At 40.3% G+C, this 24964-nt stretch overlaps 1 protein-coding gene across 3 annotated transcripts; it reads right to left on the reverse strand.

Annotated features, from left to right (window-relative positions):
- Positions 1-1693: 1693 nt before the first annotated feature.
- On the reverse strand, positions 1694-24418 carry RNF7 (ring finger protein 7). Of its 3 annotated transcripts, none has more exons than XM_032143475.3 (3): positions 24128-24418; positions 19318-19365; positions 1694-15820 (listed from the first exon to the last, which is right to left on the reverse strand). In XM_032143475.3, exons 1-3 carry the CDS (start codon positions 24300-24302, stop codon positions 15729-15731), a joined length of 315 nt encoding a protein of 104 aa, XP_031999366.1. In that variant the 5' UTR covers positions 24303-24418; the 3' UTR covers positions 1694-15728. The 3 variants fall into 3 exon arrangements, with proteins under 3 accessions (XP_031999366.1, XP_031999367.1, XP_031999365.1); XM_032143476.3 differs by lacking the exon at positions 1694-15820 and adding an exon at positions 17226-17763 and having other exon boundaries at positions 24135-24418; XM_032143474.2 differs by lacking the exon at positions 1694-15820 and adding an exon at positions 17226-17763.
- Positions 24419-24964: the final 546 nt, after the last annotated feature.

The raw sequence follows: 24964 nt of genomic DNA on the forward strand, positions 1-24964 counted from the left end.
AGAGGCCGGTCCACAGGTAGGCACCAAATCCAAGGGGAACATAGAGGAGGGAACAATTCATTTTCTAACTTTCAGGAAATGTCAGGTGAAAACCACTCACTTTCCTATTAACTCCAATTATCCAATAATCACAGAGTTAAATAGAATGGATATTATCATAGTGTGTACTTAGTCTAAGCTCTTCCTGTACATGAAGAAAACAGACCAGAAGAAACTTAGATGCTGGGTTTAGACTAGGAACTTAGGGTCTCATAGTCCATTCAGGGTACTTTTCACTCAGCATTGTCCCTGTGGCATAGAGAAGCTTGGGGGTAAAAGAATCTAGTGTGACACACAAAGGAGAAAGCTGAGATATTTACAAATGATTCTTGTCCTCTGTTTCTCTTTAAAATAGCAGACTTTTCTGCTGGGCGTGGTGGCTCATGCCTGTAATCCCAGTACTTTGGGAGGCCAAGGTGGATGGATCGCTTGAGGTCAGGAGTTTGAGACTAGTCTGGGCAACACAGCAAAACCCTGTCTCTACTAAAAATACAAAAAAAATCTGGGCATGGTGGCCCATGGCTATAGTCCCAGCTAATCAGGAGGCTGAGGTAGGAGGATTGCTTGGGCTGGGGATTGGAGGCTGGAGTGAGCTGAGGTCACGCCATTGCACTCCAGCCTGGGTGACAGTGCGAAGGAGACCCTGTCTAAAAAAAACAAAAAAACAAAAAACAAAACCAACAGATTTTTAGTTATAAGCCTTGCATGGTATCATAGTATAAAACTAAGCATTCAGTTCAGCTCGGTTCCAATTGATAATGAAACAATCATTGTGCATCTGAAGGAGAAATCTTTTTATCAACAGGAAGCCTGACCTTCCTTACATGTCATACCAAGAATAGAAGGTGAAAAATTTTGCTTTTGAGGCTACTTAAGATAGGCGAAGTTGCACATGCTTTTATAGGGGTGAAAGAATCTGTATGCTTGCTTAAAACTCCTCATTTCTATAATAAATTAAGTTCATAAATATTGAATCTTAGGCTATAATCTGGCATGACATAAACATCTTCCTCTCTAAACAAGACTCTAATTGTTTTAATAATGACTGCATTCTCATAACAGAAGATATTCTTCTTAAGGAGTCACAGTAGCTAAGAGAGAAAATGAAGTAATTGGTATATCTGAAGGAAATAGAAAATACTTCCTGAGAGAGATTCCATCTGGAAATGGATTATGGCAGATATACAAATGAACTGTATGTGTTCACACAATGAGATTTTAAAAATCCGCTAAGCAATGCTCTGCAAAGTAAGAGATTTTATTAGAAGACACAGATTATTAGAGAAGAGCAAACAATGCAATGTTAGCAAACAAAAAAGCAAAAGACATTCCACAAAACATAGATTTGATATGTGGGGAAAATGTGGGAATTATTTGAAAAAAAGTGTTATGGTTATAATAATGAATTAAACAAGTGGATAAAAGTCAAAGTTATTTTTAGTAGAACATAAAAGACTTTGTATTCTGGAATGAAGGAGTACTAAGTATTTACTAGAAATTTTGGTGAGTCTGCTTTCACATTCATGGAGAAAAAATAACGGATGGAGAGAAAAGGAAATTATAAAAAAAATTGGCCGGTGGCATCCTGTAACCAAAAAGAAAAAATTAAGTTAAGCATGTAGACCCCAGTTAGATGTCCACTGGTGGGGTAGAGAAGTTATGTTAAAGAATATTTTAAAATATTTAAACACCCCAACTTTGTTAAACAATAGTAACATTATAGTCATTTGCAAATGAGATGAAAGTCTTATTTCCATATACAGTGTGGGCCTGACCCTTGACATATGCTATGGTAAAGAAAATGCAACATCAGATTCGGTTGGTGACACTTAAACACCTCATACCTGATAGCACATTGCAAGTAATAACTTTGATGTATAAAAGAGAATTCGTAAAGTAGGACTGCGTACTAAATCATATTAACTAAAATCCACACAAAGCTCTGGCCTATCTTTCATTTGTCTATTCATTCTATGCATTTATCCCACAAATATACAGATTTGCTTTGATTGGGCAGCTCTTTGCTGGTCTCACCTGGGCTTGCTCTTATGGTTGCATTCAGCTGGGGGATCGGTGGGCGGCTGAGCTCAGCTGGGAGAGCCGAGGTGGTTGAGCCTCTCTGCAGTCTTTCCTCCTGGGCTTCCTCAAAGCATGATGGCCTCAGGGCATTTTTCCAAAAGGGTGAAGGCAGAAGCTGCAAGATGTCTTCAGTTCTAGGCTCTGGAGCTGGTACACCGTTACTTCTGCCACATTCTACTGGTCATAAGCCTAGCCCAGAGTGATAGGAGTAGCTGCAAAATACTGTGGCCATGTTTTCCAGCCCACCACAGATGGTGGTAAGTGCTGTGAAGAAAAATCAAGCAGGGAAGGAGAAGGGAGGTGCTGAGATACACCAGGGAGAAGGCTTCGCTTTTAAATAGGTGGTCAGGCAAGACTGCATTGAGAAAATGATGCGAGTCGAGACCTCCTGAAGGTAAGGGCGTGAGCCGTATGACTACCTGAGGGTGGAGCACTTAGGGAAGAAGGAACAGCTGGCTCAAAGCCTGGTGAGCTTGAGAAACAGCAAGAAGGCCAGTGTGGGTGGCCCAGAGTGAGGGGCCCGCAGCAGGAAATGTCCTCAGGGAGGAAACAGAGCAGAGCAGTGAGGCCGTACGAATCACTGCAAGAAGTTAGGTTTTCCTTCTGAGTGAGATGGAAAGCCACTGGAAGTTTTCAACAATCAGATGGACATTTTAACAGGATCACAGACAGAAGAGGGCAAGGGTTAAAACAGAAAAACCAGTCTGGAGGCTGCTGCAGTAAACCTGGTGAGAAATCAGGGGAGGGGGAAGATAGTTTGCTTATGGATGGATTGTGGGTGTGACAGAAAGAAAAGGAGCAAGGGTGATTCCAAGGTTTTGGGCCTGAGTAACTGGAGGGATGAATTTCTCATAAACAGGGTGGGAAATCCTCTGGAGGAGCAGGGTGTCAGGAAGATCAAGAGCTCAGTCTTGTACGTGTTGAATTTGACCTGCCGGGGAGACAGCCAAATGGAGATCTTGAGTAGTCTACAAGATCTATGGGTCTGGAACCCACAGGAGAGGCCTGGGCTGGAGATACTCAGTGGGAGTCACCCCAGATATAAATGGCCTTTACAGCCACAGGACTGGGTGTGATCACTCTGGGGTGAGGGAGGGGAAATCTAAGGACTGAGCCCTAGAGTTTGAGGAGGTGAGGGCAGTGGGGTATTAGGAGAGACAGCATGTGGATCCTGGATATCAAGGGAAGAAAGAGTATCAAGGAGGAAAGAGTGATCAACTATGGCAAATGCTGCTGAGAGGTCAGTGGGATAAGGACTGAGAATTGGTCAGTGAATTTAACAACTTGGAGGTCATGCGGATGCTTGACAAGAGCAGTTTCTAGGAAGTGGTGGGATGAAAACCTTATGAGAGTCAGTTCAACAGAGAATCAATGAATTGGAGGCAGCTAGTGTAAGCTACTCTTGAGGAGTCTTGCTTAAGGGTGTGGCCACTGGAGTGAGTGGCAGTCAAGGCAGGAGTGGAGAGCACATCACTGGAGATGAGATCAGGGGATGGGGAGGCCAGGGTATGAGAAGCATCAGCTATGTGGGTATTGAAATCACCAAGAATTATCAAGAGTAGTGATGGAGAGCTGGGAGCTAGCAACTCAGGGAGTGATTTGTGGGGCTGCAAGAAGACACAGTGATTGCTGGAGTCCAGTGACGTGAGATTCAAAGCTGGGTGTTTTTAGGGAAGGAGGGAGAGCAGCAATGAAGAGAAATGAAGACGTCTTGCATGCTGCCAGGTCCAGTTGGATGAGGGGAGCAGAAGTGTTGCAGAAGAAACAGTGTCCTCAGGGGAGAACCAGGTTTTAGGGAAAACAAAATGGAGGGAATTTGTAGGGAAGGGAAGAGGATGGTGGAAATTTTGTTGGTGTAAATATTGGAGGGCACAGAGGACCAGTTTCAGAAGTCAGGAAGGGGTGGGAGTTGCAGGAATAAAAGGGAATGTAAAGACCTACTTGGAATTAGAGTTAGGAGAATGTGAGTTGAGCTGGAAAACTGGGTTTCTTGTGTTGAGGTATCTAACTAGAATAAAGGGGCAGGATGAGATTGCTGGACTCAAAGCAGATGGTGGTGGACAGTGTTGGGGGCAGGGAGGGGTGCTGGTCTTGCCACACACAGTGGATCTGGATTCGGGATCCTGCAGCTTCCACTGGGCTACTGCTGAGTTAAAGGAGGTCTTAGGCACAGCACTGGGGCCCTGATCCCTCGTCTGTGAAGGCGGAGCTGGCAGAGGGTTGGGCTGATCTGAGGCCCCCCAGACTTTGCTGGGTTAGTTGGTGGGTTTGAGAGCTAAGGGTGGAGACTACAGCAAGAACTTTGAAAGTTGCTCCTTTCACTTTGCATTCACCTTAAGGACCTAACAGCAGGGAATGGTGAAGTTGGGAGGACTCCAGAACTCCTGTGCTTTAATAGAGTGACTTATGCACCTCACAAAACTTCGGTTCTGGGCTGTTGTTTGACCGAAACACAGCACTACGGCCTCAGGGTCATCAAGGGCTATTTGAAGTGTGAGGTATGGGAAGAATCCAAGCCCATATTTTTCATCCTTAAGAAGATCTAAGCGTATTGTCAGAAAAGTGAGAGTTCAGAGTTCAGTGAGGAATTTCAGGCTACACTAAAATTTTCATCTTATAATTGGGGGTAGCTCCAAGACTTTGTACATTTAAAACCCTGAAAAATATTCTAGAAGAGAGATGGAATTAATAAAACTTTTTCCCTTAAAAAAATCACTTCTTCCATTACTTTTTTCTCCTGAGTTTTGAGAAACTTCTTGAAAGTGTGGCCCTTCTAATGAACTCCAAGGAGCTTTCTCAGGTTACCTCCACAGGGGACCAGAACAGGATGAGAAACACAATTATTTTGATTTGAATGATTTCTTGAAGAGTTGAACAATAAGACAAATGGAACACCATTAATGCATTTTCTTATATTTTCCATTTAGTAGCAAATGTAAAAGGGTGTTGGTTATGGTCTTAAATAATAATTGCCGTCTCTTTCTTTTTTAAAAAATATTCGGGTTAGTTTCACATAGAGTAAAATGTACACATCCTACATGTGCACTTTAATGAGTTTTGTAAAATGTATACATTCATGTAATCGTCACTCAGATCAAGAGAGGGAACATTTCCCTCACTGCTGAAAGCTTTTCCATGCCCTTTTCCAGTCAATACTCCTCGCTGAGAGGCAATCATTCTGATTTTGATCCCTATAGATTTTACCTGTTCTCAAACTTCATGAGAGCAGAATCATACAGCTAAGTAGTCTTTTGTGCCTGGATTCTTTTGCTCAACGTAATCTAAAGATTATAAAGATTCAGCCATGCTATCACCTGCATCAGTTGTTCCCAGCCCCACCCCCCATTTTTTTTCGTTTTGAGATGGAGTCTTACTCTGTCGCCCAGGCTGGAGTGCAGTAGCACGATCTCAGCTCACTGCAACCCACACCTCCTGGGTTCAAGCGATTCTCTTGCCTCAGCCTCTTGAGTAGCTAGGATCACAGGCATGCACCACCACACCTGGCTAATTTTTGTATTTTTAGTACAGATGAGGTTTTACCATGTTAGCTGGGCTGGTCTTGAACTCCTGACCTCAAGTGATCTGCCCACCTTGGCCTCTCAAAGTGCTTGGGATTACAGATGTGAGACACTGTGCTTGCCACCATTTTTTTTTTAACTGCTGAGTAGTGTTCCATTCTATGAATATGTCATTATTCTGTTGATGAACGTTTGGGTTGTTTCCAGGTTGGGGCTATTATTATAAATATGAACATTTTAAAAAGCAGCTTTGAAGATTGTTTTGTAAGTCTTTTTGTGGATGTGTATTTTCATTTTTCTTGAGCAAATACCTAAGAATAGATGATAGGGTAGAAGAGATCATAGGGTAAGTATATATTTAAGTTTTAAAAATAACTGCCTGTTTTCCAAAGTCGTTATTCCATATTTCATTCCTGCCAGCAATGAATGAAAGAGTTCCAATTCCTCTATGTCTTCATCAAGACTTAGTGTTATCAGTCTTTTTAATCTGAGCTATTCTAGGGTGGTATATAGTGGTGTTTCATTGTGATTTTAATTTGATTTTCTGATGAGGCATAATGGGCACATACATTTTCAGGTGCCAACTGCCTATTTAGACTTCTTCTTTTGTGAAACATCTTTTCAATTCTTTTGCCCAATATCCAGCTCTTTAAGAAATCTTGTTGAGGATATGGCCCTCTCAGGCAGTATTCTGCTGACTGACTGCATTCTTTAATAGAGAAGCTAAATGTTGTAGAGACATTGAGGCAGCAGTGGTAGAAATAAAATTGCTGGGTAAGAGCATTAGATTCAGTCATTCATTCGTTCATTTTTAGAGATGGGGACAGGGTCTCCCTATGTTGCCCAAGCTTGTCTCAAACTCCTGGCCTCAAGTGATCCTTCCACCAGAGCCTCCTGAGTAGCTAGGATTATAGGTGTAAGCCCCCGCACCTGGCTAAGAACATTGGATTTACAGCTTTCCAAACAGTTTAAATTTGTCAGGACAAGTATACAAGCAACCATTTTATTTGTAAAAGCCTCCACATGCTATTTCTATTCAGAGTTTCAAAATACAGAGAACAGGTACTCTCTAGAACCTCGGCATAAAATTCGAGTTTGGAAAATACCTGAAAGTGGTGTTACAGCTTATGTAACATCATATTTTTTCCATATGTAGTTATATTTTGAGATGTATAATTTTATTTAAGGACTATCCAAATTTGTGTCATAATGGACGTGTCCATTTAAAAGCCCATTAAAAAAAACTTTGCTTTACAATTTGGCATATTCAAAAATATAAACATGAAGATGTCATATCAGAGAATAAACAATCTCTAAGATTCCAATTCTAAGAGGCTCTGAAAAGAAATTATATGTAGCAGCAACTACCAAAGTATCAGCAATTGTTAATTGTTAATATCAATTGTGGCTGATAATATAGGTGGAGTCATTCAACATCCATTCCCAATTATTCTTTTCCTTTTCTTCCTCTACTGTGAAAGCTGGAAAACCAAAAACCTCATCTCTGATTTTTCCCATGTGACATAATTCTGGCCAGTGAGCTACAGACTAAAGACACCGGGGAGGCATGCACCTGTAATCCCAGTTACTCAGGAGGCTGAGGCACAAGAATCACTCGAACCCAGGAGGTAGAGGTGTAGGTTGCAGTGAGCAGAGATCGCACCACTGCACTCCTGCCTGGGTGACAGAGTGAGACCTTGTCTAAAAAAAGACAAAAAAAAAAGGCACTGGTGAGGGGAGCCCTTCACCGAGTTCAAGTCAATGTCTTGTTGAAGAAAAAAAAAATCCTTTTTCCCAAGAACATAAATATGAGGCCTGTCTGAAAGTACAGCATTCATCTTGGGAACATGAGAGAGAGGGCAGGAGAATGAGCCATCACTCTGACATGGTCAAGAGCAGACAGCAGAAAGCCTGGTTTCTGATGGCACCACTGACCTGCTGTACCAGCCCTGAACTTCTTATTGTGCGGGACAGTAACACCCCTATCTGTTTAAGCAGCAGAGGTTTTCTGTTATTTGTTGCCAAGTGTATTGCCAGCTGATTGACTAGTGTTTGAAAGAAGATACCATACCAAACACAAAATTAACTTCTTATATTATGCACCATTATCTCTTTATTAAACCTGGCTTTATCAAAGACGTAATTGATTTTTCAAGGAACCCCCAGGATTGAGATATCATTATACTTCTGCATGAGCAGAAGGGCTTAACACTTTCACCACGTTATCTGCTCTTGGAACCAAATTTGAAACTATTGATAAATGTTAGTAATAATCTGCTCCAATATTGTTTTAGCATTTATGAAAACTGTACCAATTATTTTAATATACTATTTTTTACCAATGATATCTTCATATGCTCTTAGTGTTTTAAAACAAACATAAATTCCCTTTTTAGCATATGAACATTTGCATTTAGATCAGATATGACAGCAGTATAATAAAACAGGGGTCCCCAATGCCTGGGCCACAGACTAGTACCAGTCCTTGGCCTGTTAGTAACTGGGCTTCACAGCAGGAGCGGAGCAGTGAGCAAGCAGTACTGCCTGAGCTCCGCCTCCTGTCAGGTCAGCGGCAGCATTAGATTCTCATAGGAGCGCCAACCCTATCGGGGGAAATTCAGCCAGATATCGGGTGAAATTCACCCCCGATTATTTCACGTAGGTTCTTTTCTATATTCCCTAAGTGTCAGCTGGTCTGAGAAATAAAGGGACAGAGTATAAAAGAGAGAAATTTTAAAGCTGGGTGTCCGGGGGAGACATCACATGTTGGCAGGTTCCATGAGCCCCCAAGCCGTAAAACCAGCAAGTTTTTATTAGTGATTTTCAAAAGGGGAGGGAGTGCACAAATAGGGTGTGGGTCACAGAGATTACGTGCTTCACAAGGTAATAAGATATCACAAGGCAAATTGAGGAAGGGCGAGATCACAGGACCACAGGACAGGGGCGAAATTAAAATTGCTAGTGAAGTTTCGGGCAGGCATTGTCATTGATAACATCTTTAAAATTGCTAGTGAAGTTTCGGGCATGCATTGTCATTGATAACATCAGGAGACAAGCTTTGAGAGCAGACAACCAGTCTGATCAAAATTTATTAGGCAGGAATTTCCTCATCCTAATAAGCCTGGGAGCGCTACGGGAGACTGGGGCTTATTTCATCCCTACAGCTTCGACCATAAAAGACATCCAACCCCTGCAGCAGCCATTTCAGAGGCCCCCCCTCAGAGATCCATTCTCTTTCTCAGGGATGTTTCTTGCTGAGAAAAAGAATTCAGCAATATTTCTCCCATTTGCTTTTGAAAGAAGAGAAATATGGCTCTGTTCCGCCCAGCTCACCAGCAGTCAGAGTTTAAGGTTCTCTCTCTTGTTCCCTGAACATTGCTGTTATCCTGTTCTTTTTTCAAGGTGCCCAGATTTCATATTGTTCAAACACACATGCTCCACAAACAATTTGTGCAGTTAACACAATCATCACAGGGTCCTGAGGCGACATACATCCTCCTCAGCTTACGAAGATGACAGGATTAGGAGATTAAAGACAGGCATAGAAAATCACAAGGGTATTGATCGGGGAAGTGATAAGTGTCCATGAAATCTTCACAATTTATGTTCAGAGACTGCAGTAAAGACAGGTGTAAGAAATTATAAAAGTATTAATTTGGAGAACTAATAAATGTCCATGAAATCTTCACAATGTATGTTCTTCTGCCATGGCTTCAGCCAGTCCCTCCGTTTGGGGTTCCTGACTTTCTGCAACATCCCCTATTGTGAACTGTGCATGTGAGGGATCTAGGTTGGGTGCTCCTTATGAGAATCTAATGCCTGAAGATCTGAGGTGGAACAATTTCATCCCCAAACCATCTTCCAGCCCACTGTGGAAAAATTGTCTTCCATGAAATTTGTCCCTGGTGCCAAAGAATTTGGGAACCACTGTACTAAAACACAAAAAAATTGTATAGAACACCACGAAATGGTTTGGCTAATAGTTGAAAACAAAATATACAGCTCTAAAATATCTCTATAAATGAAGTTTGTTTGTAGCTTTACAGAACTAAAAACTGAAATATGTGAACAAACTTTAAAAAAGCAATTTTGGAGGAAAATACATTCAGAGAAGGTATCCTACTGAGACAGTGTTAAGCAAGTGGTGAAGAATGTGGATTCCAGAGCCAGACTGCCTGCATTCAGACTATTTTCCTTCCGCCAGTGTCATCTTAGGCAGGTATTAGTCAGCTTGGGCTGCCAAACAAAATGCCATAGACTGGGTTTTGTGGCTGAAACAACAGAAATGTATTTTCTCACAATTTGGGAGGCTGGCAAGTCTAACATCAAGGTGCCAGCAGGGTTGATGGCTGGGGAGTGCTCTCTCCTGGGGTGGCAGATAGCTGCCTTCTCACTGTATCCCTACATAGTTTTCTTGGGTATGTTCAAGAAAAGTGAGATATCCCTCTCATTCTCTTCTTATAAAGCCACCAACTGCCTCAAAATATAATCACATTGGGGGTTAGGACTTCGACATCTGAATTTTGGGAAGACACAATTTGGTCCATAGCAGCAGGTTATGTAACCTCTTGGTGCCTACATTGCCTTAGCTGTAGAAAGAGTTGATAATAATAGAAAGGGTTTTTGCAAGGATTAAGTGAGTTAATATATGTAAAGTTCTTAGAAAAGAATTTGATGCATAATAAGGGCTATACACGTTTGATTATTATCAATGGCCATATTTTAGCAAATTTCTAGTAGGGAATTCTAACTTCCCAAAAATATTATCAAAATGTATATAAGTTATTATTAATCAGGGCTTCTCAACCTCACTGCTGATGACATTTTGGGGCCTGACAGTTCTTTGTTGTGGGGCTGTCCTATGCCTTGTGGATGTTTAGCAGCATCCCTGGCCTCTACCCACTAGATCCTGGTAGCACCTCCACTCCGTTGTGGCCATCCACAAATGTCTCCAGACATCGCCCAATGTCCTCTGTGAGGCAAAAATCACCCCTGGTTGAGAACCAGTGCTATACATCTATTAAAGACACAAAAGCAGCTACATGAATTTATAGCTTAAAATATTGTCATTTTGCAAACTGAAGAAATTCTTACAAAATCTAAAGAATGGGAAACTATGTCAACAATCCCTTTTGATAGTAAACATTGAGGTTTTTCATATAATTTGGAATTTTTGTATTTTTTTTTCTCCAGGTCCAGTGAATTTGGCAGCTAAAGATTTAAAAACATATACTTCTTTCCTTTTAAGGATAAGATGTAATTAGTAAAGTAAGGCTCATGTTCAATATCCTAGTTTCAAGATAATCTTTTGAAGGTATGCAGAAGGTCACTTAAAACACATTTTGATATATCACTGAGGTGTCCATGATTCTGAAATTCTGATAGAATGGATCATCGACATTGTGCTGTCCAATAGAATTTTCTTCACTGAAGGGAATATTCTGTTCTGTAATATCCAATATGGAAGCCACTATCTATATGTGACTACTGAGCCCTTGAAATGTGGCTAGTATAACCATGGGACTGAACTTTTAATTTCATTGTAATTAGTTAAATTTTACATAGCTACATGTGGCTAGTAGCTATACTATTAGACAACACAGATCTATACACATAAAGAAATGATTATGTTATTTTCTTCCTTAATAGGGTCTTTTTGTCAGTGGGCAGACCCCCCATACCCCACACATACCACTTAACCACATGTTGTTAAATAAAATAGAAACAGGTTTTTATAATCCACACAAGAAATGGTTCTTGTAGTCACATACGGTGTAATGCTGTAGTAGAATATAGTTTCTCTCTTCTACTTCTCTTAGAAGGTTCAACACTTTATACTTTACAATTCTGTTGTAAAGCTAACATTCCCTAACAGACCCTGTAGTCTCTGAAGAGAGAAGAGTTATTTTTATTAAAATTCTCTGTCATTATGGTGAAGCTCCATATATAGCAGGCATGCAATAAACTTTAATTATAAATATATAATATTAAAAATGTATAATTTCTGTAAAAGTAGAAAAAGCAGAGCTAGAGTTAGTATGGCAGAGGTTAATTTACAATGAAGGTATAAAAATGACTACTATAGAGTTTAAGTCCCAATACATTTACATAGTTGGTAGGCATCTCCTTAGAGGCTCGGATAAAACGCAAACAGCACAGAACATTTCACCTGTGCTGAAATAGTTTAAAGAGTTTCTGAGCAAGATTTTCATCTGGGCAGTTTTTTTTTCTTTTTGTTTTGTTTTGAAATGGAGTCTCACTGTGTTGCCCAGCCTGGAGTGCAGTAGCTATTCACAGGCATGACCATCACACACTACAGCCTTAAACTCCTGGCCTCAAGCAATCCTCCTGCCTCAGCCTCCCAAATAGCTGAGACTGCAGGTGTGTGCCACTGCACTCACTTGAGCAGTTTTCTCTAACTCTATTCCCTGCCCTGCTTGGTACACACACACTTCTTTGGGAACCACTGTGGGAGAACCCATTGTTGCTGATCGGAATGTGTTGGGGTAGTTAAAAAAAAAAAAAAAGGTTATAAACCACTCTCCCGAAAACTCTGTTGGCAATTTTTTTACAGGTTGTAGCTGCACACACACATCATAATTCTTACAAGAAGTATCTCTGCAAACAATTTTCCTTTCTTAAAGGCAATACTATAATTAAGGCAAACAGATTACCAGCATCAGTAGTGATTGATAATAATGGCTGACATTTGTTGAGTGCTGTTTCAAGCACTGTTCTTGCAGTTAAAATGCATTTATTTAATCTTCATAACAACTCTATGAGGTAGATAACAATGTTATCCCATTTTAGTTGAGGAAACAGGCACAGAGAAGTTAAGGATTTTGTGCAAGGTCACACAGCTAGTAAATGATAGAGTCAACATTTCAAGCTGGGCTGACTCTGAAACTGTAGTCTTAATTCTATGCTATACTGCAGCTACACTCACCCAGGCAAAGTGCTTGCTTGTAACCAATACAGGAAAAGCAGATGCCGTTCCAACCACTGACTCAGATTTATCAAGTGTACAGATAAGAGAAAGCAGCAGGTTGATTGCAAAGCTTACTCTCACTCTGAAAGGCTATGAAAATGAAAATTGAGGGTTTTAACAACAGAAGTAATGGTTTATGCCATTACTTTTAATGGCAAAAAAACCGCAATTACTTTTGTGCCAGCCTAATAGAAAAAGGTTAATTTTCTAAGCATATGAAGAGTCCCAAAATCAACTAGGCAAAAAATTTATTTTTATATTCATATTTCTTTTTTTTTGTTTTTTTTGAGACAGAGTCTTGCTCTGTCGCCCAGGCTGGGGTGCAGTGGCGCGATCTCGGCTCACTGCAAGATATTTCTACCAAGATGGAAAACCTAAAATTAAAATGAGACCTCACTAAAACCTTTTCTTAATATAAAATCTTGGCTGGGTATGGTGGCTCATGCCTGTAATCCCAGCACTTTAGGAGGCTGAGGCAGGAAAATCGCTTGAGAACTCAGGAGTTCAGCTCCAGCCTGGGCAACAAAGGGAAACCCCATCTCTACAAAAAATAAAAAATTAGCTGGGTGTAGTAGTGTGCAACTGTGGTTCCAGCTGCTCGGGAGGCTGAGGTGGGAGGATTGCTTGAGCCTGGGAAGTTGAGGCTGCAGTGAGCTGTGATCATGCCATTGCACCCCAATCTTGGAGACAGAGAGAGACCCTGTCGTAAGAAATATAAAATAAAAATTTAAAAATAAAATCTGAAAATCATGTTGACTGATTAGAAAAACAGGCAAGTTATTGAGGTCTTACTACCATTGTTCACAAAAACAGTGCTACAAGTAATCTAATCATGTTCACAACAATTTTTTCTTGCAAAATTTTTATTGAGAATAGTTAGGAGTATTTTATTTCATAACTGAAAACATATTAAAGTAACACTTCTATTAAAAGTGCTTCTAAAAGTGACTACAATGGAACAATAACAGTTGCACTTAACCATGTGCTAGATACTGTTCTAAATTTATATAGTTAGTCCTCAATCCTCAAAAAAAAACTAAAGAGGTAAGTATTATTATTACTATTTGAGACAGGGTCCTGCTCTGTCACCCAGGATGGAGTACAGTGGCGTGATCATGGCTCACTGCAGCCTTGACCTCCTGGGCTTAAGCGATCCTCCCACCTCAGCCTTCTGAGTAGCTAGAATTACAGGTGCACACCACCACATCCACTAATTTTGTTTTTATCTTCTGTAGAGACGAGGTCTCACTATGTTGCCCAGGCTGGTCTCAAACTCCTGGGCTCAAGCAATCCTCCTGCCTTGGCCTCCCAAAGTGCTGGGATTACAGGCATGAGCCACCACGCCCAGCCAAGAATTATTATAGTTATTATTATCTACCTTGCACATGAAGAAATTGAGGTATGGAGAGGTGAAGTAACTTGCCTAAAATCACACAAATAAATGGTGGAGCTAGGATTCAAATCCGGGTATCCTGGCTGTACTGCCACTAAGTGAGAGTATTAAAATGCAAAGAAAATACTTTCCCTGTAAGACATATTTTGCTGAACAAAACCTAATGATGGCAGAAATGGAATGACTTAAAGATGGAAAACAGGAACTTCCATGCAAACATTTTTCAGTATTTTGTTATACTATTCGAATGTTCAATACAAAATAGATTAAAATTTAAAATATATTTGTACTTTAATTCTAATTTTCCTTATAGCCAAATCAGTAATATTTTATTCTTTAAATTTTTTTTAAAAAACAAGGGCTGGGCCCAGTGTAATGGCTCATGCCTATAATTCTAGCACTTTGGGAGGCCGAGGCGGGTGGATTACCTGAGGTCAGGAGTTCAAAACCAGCCTGACCAATATGGTGAAACGCTGTCTCTACTAAATACAACAAATTAGCTGGGCGTGGTGGCGCATGCCTGTAATCCCAGCTACTCAGGAGGCTGAGGCAGGAGAATCACTTGAACCCGGGAGGTGGAGGTTGCAGTGAGCCAAGATTGCGCCACTGCATTCCACCCTGGGTAACAAGAGTGAAACTCTGTCTCTAAAAAATAAATAAATACAAACAAGGGCTTACTAAACACTGAAATTTTCTCCTTTTCATTGCAGAGCATTAAACGTTCATTTCTCCACACTACCCCGTGGCAATAACTTATTTATTTATTTTGGAGACAAGGTCTCGCCATGTTGCCCAGGTTGAAGTGTGGTGGCTATTTACAGGCATGATCATGGTATACTGCAGCCTCAAACTTCTAGGCTCAAGCAATCCTTCCACCTCAGCCTTCAGAGTAGCTGAGACTACAGGTGTGCACCACCGTGCCTGGCTCCATGGCAATAACTTAAAAAGCAGCAAAGTGCTTTTTCTTACAGTTACTTTAGTGTTTCTTTTTTTTTGAGACAGTTTCACTCATTGCCCAGGCTGGAGTGCAGTGGTGCGATCTCGGCTCACTGCAATCTCTGCCTCCTGGGTTCAAGTGATTCTACTGCTTCAGCCTCCCAAGTAGCTGGGATTACAGGCACCTGCTACCACGCCCGGCCAATTTTTGTTAGAGACGGGATTTCACCATGTTGGCTAGGCTGGTCTGGAACGCCTGACCTCAGGTGATCCGCCCACCTTGGCATCCCAAAGTGCTTGGATTACAGCGTGAGCCAACGTGCCCGGCCATGTCCAAGCATTTCTATATTGAAATACAACTGAATTACAAGTTCTTTTTAGTTCTATCATCATATAACAATTATATACATTTAAATTCTATGTGTAGGAAATATATTTATGAATTTCACTTCACGACAGTAAAGGGGGACACAGTATTTTTATAAAAAAGGAAGCAATGGGACCAACAGAGTTAAGATTTACTGATAGCGGTCAGCTGTAATAACACAATTTGCATAGATGGAAAATTAAATAGCAAAAGATAACTAATCTTTGTTTCTAATGCAAGAATAAAATAAAATCAGCATCATTTAATCAAATGGAAAGAAAAACCTGTTTGATGCTTAACTTTTGTGTTGGAACCCAAAATTGTCCCAGCATGTTCCCTCTGATGAATATGTATTAAACTTTCAGATGGCTGTGCAGATGAGCTGTAATCATCGCAGGCTGGGCAGCATCAGCGCTGCTTTGTCACAGTGCCTCCTCTTCCCTCAGATGCTGGTGTGTAGCATAAACAGGGCTTTGTTAGGTGGCAGGACTGTGGTTTTGCTGTGTGGAAAATCAAATCGTTATCACCATCCTCCACATTTCATTTATATATTGTCACACTGCCTAAAGTAACCTGACATTCTACTGCTTTCCTCTTCAATGCAAAGCCATGTATCTGGTTCACATTTTAAGGATGCAACCTTCTAAAAAGGTCAAACAGAAAGTTACTAAAACAGTTCACTGCACAATGATAACCATTTAAATGGTAAAAGATATTTGTATAATTTTTTCAGTAGCTGGAAAGACAACTGTGAAAAAATATAAAGCAAAAATTTCCAGAGAAATGTGATCAATAAAAAGTAACCCATATAAAAGCATACGTAATTTTAATTTTTTATTCTAATTGTTACCTTTTTAAACATTCCATGTATCCACATCCCTTAGATTTAAAAATTCAGAATGGCAAACTTAATCTGCAGATGTGAAAAGTTAAGACTCTAAGGTTTTTTCTTAAATTCATATCAGTAGCCTCTACTACAGAAGAATCCAAAATGAACTTGTGGTCCATTATTTGTTACAAAATAACCTCCCCTCAGTGTGAATCAGTTTGATAAAGTTTAGTATTTTCTTGCACTGTTTCCAGGTAATAAACCTTAAATTTTATTACTGTCAAATGAAAGCACAAATGAATATAAATTTTTTCAAATTATTTACTTGACAAATTAGTTTATTAAGTTTACGGTTGCACATAAAATTATAATGACAATTCAAATAAGGTAAGCAGAATAAACCATTTATTAAAACATTGTGTGATAAACTTTTTGATCCAATGCTACACTGGTAAACATTTTCCCTCATTAACATGTTACCTAAAATACAGTTAAATTATATCATCTGGGCCGGGCACAGTGGCCCACACCTGTAATCCCAGCACTTTGGGAGGCCAGGTGAATCACCTGAGGTCAGGCGTTCGAGACCAGCCTGGCCAACGTGGGGAAATCCCGTCTCTACTAAAAATACAAAAATTAGCCGGGTGTGGTGGCACACGCCTGTAATCCCAGCTACTTGGGAGGCTGAGGCAGGAGAATCACTTGAACCTGGGAGGCGGAGGTTGCAGTGAGCTGACATCATGCCACTGCACTCTAGCCTGGGTAGCAGAACAAGACTTCACCTCAAAAAAAAAAAAAAAAAAAATTACATCATCTGACCAGAACTAGAAAATACTTCTGTCCTTTACTACTCAATGATTGAACAGTGAGGTGAGTGCAGATCTAGGTTTTCTTGATGAATCAATGATAGAGAATAGTAACTTTAAAGGCAATCAAAATTCCATATGCCCAAAAGTTAAATTTTATTTACCCTGTTCACTGGCCCAAACTTAAAATCCTCGTATCACATAAAGATCTCATGGACTGCTCCCTCTCCCTGCCAAAAATACCTATTAGGAACAAATTAAGAGTAAGAGTTGGGTTTTAAACTGTACTTTATTTGTTACTGTAACATTCTTTTTTAACTGATCAGCCGTAAGCATGCAAAAAGTTCTCTGAAACTGCTTCCGCTGCCTGCTGTATAGAAATGGGTAAATTATAAAGGTGATTCAGTTTGGAACTTTTTCCTTTTTTATAGCACTTCTAAGCTGTGTGCGCGACACACACCACAGAGGTAGGAAGGACCATCTTTAATAAATTTTCTTAATCGCAGAGAATTTCTGAAGATAAAACTGACAAAATGCTAAACCAAGGCTTTGATGAGTCCCAAAGGACCACAGATCCAACGGTTCCTATTTGAAGAATTCATCCCCTGGAGTGTTCTAGCTTTTGTAGGGCACTGGATTACAAGATCCACCAGGGCTCTGAACAACTGCACTAAGCCTTCTAACCACTCTCATTTGCCGATTCTTTGGACCACCCAGTCCTGCTGGCAGAGAGGGCAGCGATTGTTCTGTTTCACCCACAGGGACATGCAGCAGTTGTGGAAGGAATGATTACATTCTCCCCAGACCACTAAAAGAAAGAAAAAGAAGAGCTGACATTACATATTTCAATTTAAATACTGAACTCAAAATTATAGCTTATTTTATATTACAAATAATAATCTTGAAAAAAAGATAGTTAATTGGCCAAAATAATGTTTTTCTATGTATAAAGAGACAGAAACTTAAAATGTGTAAGTTACACAGAGACATAAGTCACTGTTTGAGAGCCTTTCCATCCCTGTTCTAGAATCTACGGGTGATGTGATGACCCCTAGTTCCTACACAGCTCCACATGCTGTCTTCTTGAAGTTAGGAGATGAAAGGACTTGAACCTTCCTTAGATCTGACCTTCTCAGTCATGCACTGACCTGAGAGATCTTCTGGGCTTTATTTTATGGAAAAATGTCCTTCCAATTTTTATTTACCAAGACAGAATGAGTTGTAAATGTTTTTAGTATGCAGTAGGCTTCTAAACATTCAGTTGTGCATCTGAGCTGAGCTGTTTTCTAGAAGTGATGAACTGTGTTAAGTCATCCATAAGCAGTGCAATTCCTCATATGATGATGAACTTTTCAAAGTGGCTGGTTGGAGAGAGAAGTCTCTCTGTGATCAAAGAAAGTGGCCTGCCCCTCATGATTCCCAAATTTATACTTTTTAAACAAGCAGCATGAAAGAAAAACTTTAAAACAAGGGAAATCATCCACAATCTAGAATGCAATCTCAAATTTGGGATTCATCTGTCCCTTGCTTGATCAACTGAGCTATATGACAAGAGAAAAAGATTAAATGAAAGAAATAAGGCAGAAAAAAAGAAAAGAATTCCTATGAAAATTGGCTACAGGGGGTAGGAAGCAAGGGTGAAACATTCTAAGCGTTTCAGGAGGAAGAACTGGATCAAAACTGCAAGAATCAATATTAAGTTCTGTGTACACCATGTATTTGTGTTCTATGTACACCATGCAAACACAAAATACAAAGCCAATCTTTTATTCTAAGAAAATCTATAAACATGTTTATATAGCAATCTAGACTTGATCACCTCAAGAACTAGGGCATAAAAATCTTTAAACTGCCTAAAACATTTAGCCTACGACAACTTTCGTAGTCTAAGACTCTAAAGAAAATTTGATACACAAACCACATTCCAAAAACATACTTGAGACTTAGAATTTTTCTACTCTGGTTTTAAAGTTAAATACTGTATTATAACAATATTGAAAAGTGAAATGCATTATTAGAACCAAAAGTGACCTATAACAGCCAAAATTCAAATAATGTTTTGACAAATTTCTGATTTTATAATTTTCTTAATAGAAAATATTTAATTTTTGATTACCAAAATGTTTATTATGACCATGTCTGGAATATATAACCAATTCTTCTTAATTATGGCAATAAAAGGATTTGCAGGTTCATTCCATTAAACTCTTTCGAGAACCAACATATTTTATATTAATAATGGATCACTGCTTTACAGTTTATTTTTGTGTATTGATAAAGTCAATCTTAATTTCAAATTCAAACATCCCTACTGAGAGAAAACCTTCAGTTGAAAAAGCAAGAGAACGAAATTACAACATACCAACACAGTCCTCTTGTTTGTTTTCAGCTTGACATCTAAGACAGGCATCTAAAAGTAAACAAATAGCAATTCTCATTCTGATGCTCAGAATACAATTTCTAAAAACCAGACACTTCAAAGTCAAAAGCCCTAAGGGTTAGAGATGGCAATAAAGACTCATACTATTAATTTCTCATCTGAACATAACTACTTAAAGAGGAATAAAGTACAAGGCATTCTACTAATAATAACCAGGAGCAATTTCACAAGGGTTAACAAATCCTCTATTTTTATAAGCTCTGATGAAAAGATGTCTTGACAGTGCCAATAGAGAAAACTACTAGAGAAAAATATGCCACACTCCATTATATTCAAAGTTACTATACCCTTACTGGGCATGCTCATGGGCAGTTTATTTTCAAGACACCCTTTAAATAAAACATATATATATGTTAGCATTTGTTTATACATACATCAAGAAACACTAGGATACCCAAGGAACTAATAATAAAGTTTACTGGGAGGGTTTGGAATGGGAAGGAGAGTTTTTACTCCTCTTCCAGGTAATATACATACCTTCCTCAATTTCTGAACTGTGTGAATATATAACTTATATAAAAATTAAATTAAAAAAATTGATTCTTTCATAAACAAGTTTTTTGAAGTCATCCATACTTACTGACAGAAGCTTTCCTTCAGTAACTCATAAGAAGTAACTTTTTACTTTCTACCCTAAGACACTTCAGAGTTCCTCTAAAATGAACTGCTTTGTATGCTTCCAATAGGTTGCTACTGATGGTCATTCAGACAAGGCTGGTGAGAAGCCAGTGAGACACAGAGGGGAAAGCAAGGGCTGTGGAGCCAGATCTACAGTCAAATCCCATTTCACTGGCATTTATTAGGTTCATGGCCTCGGACCAATTACAAACTCCAATTCCCTCATCTATAAAAAACGGACAATACTGTGAGGTATTTATATATTAAGTGGGGATGATACAAACTGGTGAGAATTTTACAGATAAAATAAGTAAATACTAGATATCCCTAAACACTTCAGGTTTTTTCTTTGTAAGAAAATGCTTGGGAGCTAAATGATGAGAATACATGGACACATAGCAGGGAACAACACACACTGGGGCCTTTCGGAGGGTGGAGGGTGGAGGGTGGAGAGGATCAGGAAAAATAACTAACGGGTACTAGGCTTAATACCTGGGTGATGAAATAATCTGTGCAACAAATCTTGTGACATAAGGTTCGTTTCATGAAGCCATAAACAACAAACCCTTGTGACACAAGTTTACCTATGTAACAACCCTGTACTTGTAACCCTGAACCTAAAATAAAAGTTTAAAAAAAAAAAAAAACAAAGAAAATACTTCCTTTACAGATAAGTCTGAGCCCAAAGCATTTACCCAACAATGGTAAAGTATTTTAATAAATTACTTTATTACTGGTTTCTTGGGTATCCTTCTAGAATTTCTTGATATATATATAAACAAATACTAACATTATATGTATGGGTTATTTAAAAGGATGTCTTGAAAATAAACTGCCCATGAGCATGCCCAGTGAGCTTATAGTAACTTCTAATATAGTGGAGTAGGTGTAAATACTAAAAATGAGATCCTAAAGGCTGTACTAGAAGTTTCCAAAATTCAATTTGGAATACTATCAGCTTAATGAAAAAAGTAATATAGAATATTTTAGGGACCAAAAATGGACTCATTCGCTAGCTGGAAGAGGAGTCACAGTTGGGTAAAAGGAAGTTCGAACCAACAGAAAATAGCTTTTAACATAAATAGGGGAAAAATAATCCTGTAAAAATAGAAACACGGTGAAGGTGAAGCCTGCTTCTCTTCTTATATTGGATTCTGCTCAGGCATTTGTTTGCTCCTCGCCACATGCTCTTACCCTTAAAAAAACACCACTGCCCTAGTCTCTTCAGTGTGGATTAAAAACAACCACTGCCTCCTGAGGTTTTCTTCAATCCCACAATTACTATCTCCTCTGTGCAAGGAGTTATGCACTGGGGACACCAAAATGACCAAGGCTGGGTCTCAAGGGGCTCACCAGCAAATGGGGACGTAGACAACAACTAAATATCATGAGGGTTGTGATATAACAGTGAAGACATCCTACCTGAATCTGGCGCTAGTTCTGTGCAATCACAGAATTTTAATATTAAGGTTGGTGATCCCAACTGCCTCTTTACAAATTAGGAAAATAAGGCTCCAAAAAGTTATGTGAAATATCCAAGGTGATACAGTCATGAAGGGTTACTCTGGCTATTATAACTGGCTGTACTAGCAAACCTATTCCCCTTTTCATCAGCACTTGCTCACTGTGCAATCATCACTCCTTTCTGAATGAAGGGAGGAGAGTGGAAACCAAGATGAGAGTGTTATCCATATCAGAATGGGCTGACAGGCAAGTCTTGGGAGCAGAAAGTATAATAAATCACAAGTGTGTGAGATAAATTCCAAATACTAAAGAAAGGGAACTAAGTGGGTTCTTGTTGCTGAATCTAGGAATCTCTAAATTACACTTAGAGCTCTGATGTAGATTATCAAAACTGACCCAAATCTACACAAATTCCTAAAGTTTCAGATAAAAGATGAAAAATTGCTTTAATGATCTTCCTAGAATCTAGAACAGTACATTTCTAAGGAGTACAATAACACCTTTTAGAATGATGCTAGGGTAAGGACTAGAAGTCTGGAAAAAAAAATTTCCTTCTGCTGTCACCTGACCTCTAAGTGGGTTTTAACACCTCATAAACAAAATACAAAGGTCTAGCCTAGAATACTTTCCTGAACCCAAAGTACAGCTGTTGTAAATACGCAAGACTGACCCTGTAGTAGCAGAATACCTGCTATAATTAGAAAGTTTATGATGAAATGTGTCATTTATAGCCTATACTTTGACCTACATTAAAATCTCTCAGTAAAGTTTATTTGTTGCCAAGTTTCAATCATTATTTCAGGTTATACATTTCCACTTACTCTTTAAAAATGTTTTTCCTTTGGGGAGGAAATAGCTTTTTGGGAGATAAATCTTTTGAAAATACCCTTTGGGAACATTATTTTTAAACTGGAAGGGAACTAAGTGAAAGCTTAGTTTCCTTTAAACTAAAGGAAACTTATTTAGGAGATAAAATGTTTAGCAAAACTTGTCTTAAAAAAAAAAAAAAGGGTCTCCTGGATCAGTTAAAAATGCTTCCCAAACTGGAAATTATGATTCCTAAGTGGGGGCAGGGACAGCTGTATTGCTGGCAAATAAACTAGATACTTTTAAAGCCTAATGCGTTTTGTTTGTTGCTGAGACAGGGTCTCATTCTGTCACCCAAGCTGGAGTATAGTGGCAGTGGCAGGAACAAGGCTCACTGTAGCCTCGACCTCCTGGGCTCAAGGGATCCTCCCACCTCAGCCTCCAGAGTAGCTGGAGGCCACCATGCCTGGTCAGTTTTTTTATTTTATTTTTAATTGTACAGACAGGGTCTTGCGATGTTGCCTAGGCTGTTCTCAAACTCCTGGGCTCAAGTGATCCATGTAAAATAAGTGGGTCATGTCTAATATCAAGGTCTTTCAAAAGAAAGAGATAAAAATATCTGAATCCAATTGTTTTAAACCCTCTTTGAAACAAGCCTTTAGGAATAAAAGACAAAAGAGCATAAACTGAGAAATCTCTTGATTCAGGTATGTTTAAAGTCTCACCCCCCTTAAGGTGAGCAATTCTCTTTATGTTCTCCAATTCTCTCATTTTTCAAGACAAGTCACAGTTTTCAAACGACAGAAATGTCCGTTTTCTTTAACTACCCTCAATAAAGAACTCCACTGAAGATGCTCTCATAGTAATTTTAAATGCCCTATCTGAAAATACAACTTGCATTTAAGTAGCACCTGCTTTTCAAAGTGGTCTGAGATCTTAGAACCATATACAATATAACAAGATTAAGCTGTTCTGAAAAGTTTCGCTTGGTCTAATATTTTAACTCAAAATATCACAGAAAGAAGACATATCTGTAAGAGGGTTCTCCACAAAGGCATGACTCAGAGCAGCACAGTATCTTCTCCAGGAAATGGCATCCGATATGGAGAGGGGGTGTGATGGAGGTGAAGTTTTACGTTTCTGAAAAAAGGGCTTACAATTCTTCAGCTTCCACGAAACTTAGATATTCTTGAACCACACTGTCCCCTTCAAGCCACGCTAGTGCTATCTGACCCGTCTTAGATCAATCCGGATTTAAAAACCATTCGAAGAGCGGCGGTAAGCTAATCCGGAAATGCAATGGCTGTGAACACTTTCCTGCGTCCCTCGAGAAGAACTAAGGGTGTCGTTTTGTGGAAGATGACTCCGGACCATCACTTTCGTGGTGACCAAGACTATTAAAGTTCACTGCTGAATCACGGCCTTTACCCTGACCACCTTGTGACGAGCTTTTAGAGCAGGGGCTGGGGCTGGCCACACAAACCGAAGTGTTTCCGGCTAGTTCCCAACAATCACCCGGTTTTACTTTCTTGGTCACACCCATCACTACCTGAAATTACCTTGTTTACCTCCGTTTATTGCCCGTCTCTCTCCCTAGGACACCAACCACCCGGCGCCAGGCGCCTGTTGCACAACCCCGCAGCCCCAGGCGGCGGCCGCAGCCCTCAGGAGCCGCAGCAGGAGTGTGGTTCCGCGTTCCTCCGGCGCCGGGGCAGGGCGACCTCCACCCACTCTCCCAGGCGGGGCACTTTCCGAGGCTTCTGGCGGACGCCCGTCCCTTCCCAACCCCGAAGTCGGCTCCCGGAGGCCGCAGCGCGGCCCTGGCCTCGCGTGCAGCGCTTACCCATCACCTGGACCCTGCAGATGGCGCACGTATCGCACTCCACGTCCCAGCTCCACATGGCCACCGCGTTCCACTTCTTGAGGGAGAACATCTTGTCGCCTCCCGACTTGGAGCCTGAGCTCCCGGAGTGAGAGGCCAGGGCGCAGGTTTCCTCTCCGTCTTCCACGTCGGCCATGGCGGCGCCGCGGAACCGACGGCGGAGACGTTGGCTTGGGGAAGGCGGGAGGCTAGGGCGGCTCTGTGGGGCCGCCCGACGGGCCACAGCGCCACCCGCAGGCCGCCAGCCACCATGATGCCTAGACCCCGGCTGCCCACGATTGGCTGGCGCGGCCCAGTGACGTCACCTGACGCCAGCGCCGGAGGGCGAGCAGGCCCCGCCCTCGCCGTCCTAGGGCAACTGAGAGGGCTCGGGCTCTTCCGGGGCGACGCCGCTGAATCTGCCTGCTGCGCTGTGGGGTGTTATGTCTGAGCACGCGCACAGATTGTGCAGGAATATGTGTCCTGCTTTATGGCTTCATTAAACCTACTGCTCTCCTTGTTAATTTATTCGTTTGTCTCTTCCCTCCCAAATGTAAAACTCTATCAGAGCAGGGAACATGTTGTTACCACCACGTTATCCTCGGTATCTACAAAATGCCTGGCCACAGGAGGCACAATTATTTGTTGAGTGAATTAATGATCTTAAAGATCTAGAAATCTGGTTCAGTGATTCTCAAACATTTTGGTCTCAGGGCTCCTTTTCACTTAAAAATTATTAGTACATTAAAGAACTTTTATTTATGTAGGAAATGTATAAATATATATATATACACACATGTATGAATATATATATACATA

Source organism: Hylobates moloch, unplaced genomic scaffold (genome assembly GCF_009828535.3).
Source record: "Hylobates moloch isolate HMO894 unplaced genomic scaffold, HMol_V3 SCAFFOLD_22, whole genome shotgun sequence".
Taxonomy (NCBI): domain Eukaryota; kingdom Metazoa; phylum Chordata; class Mammalia; order Primates; family Hylobatidae; genus Hylobates; species Hylobates moloch.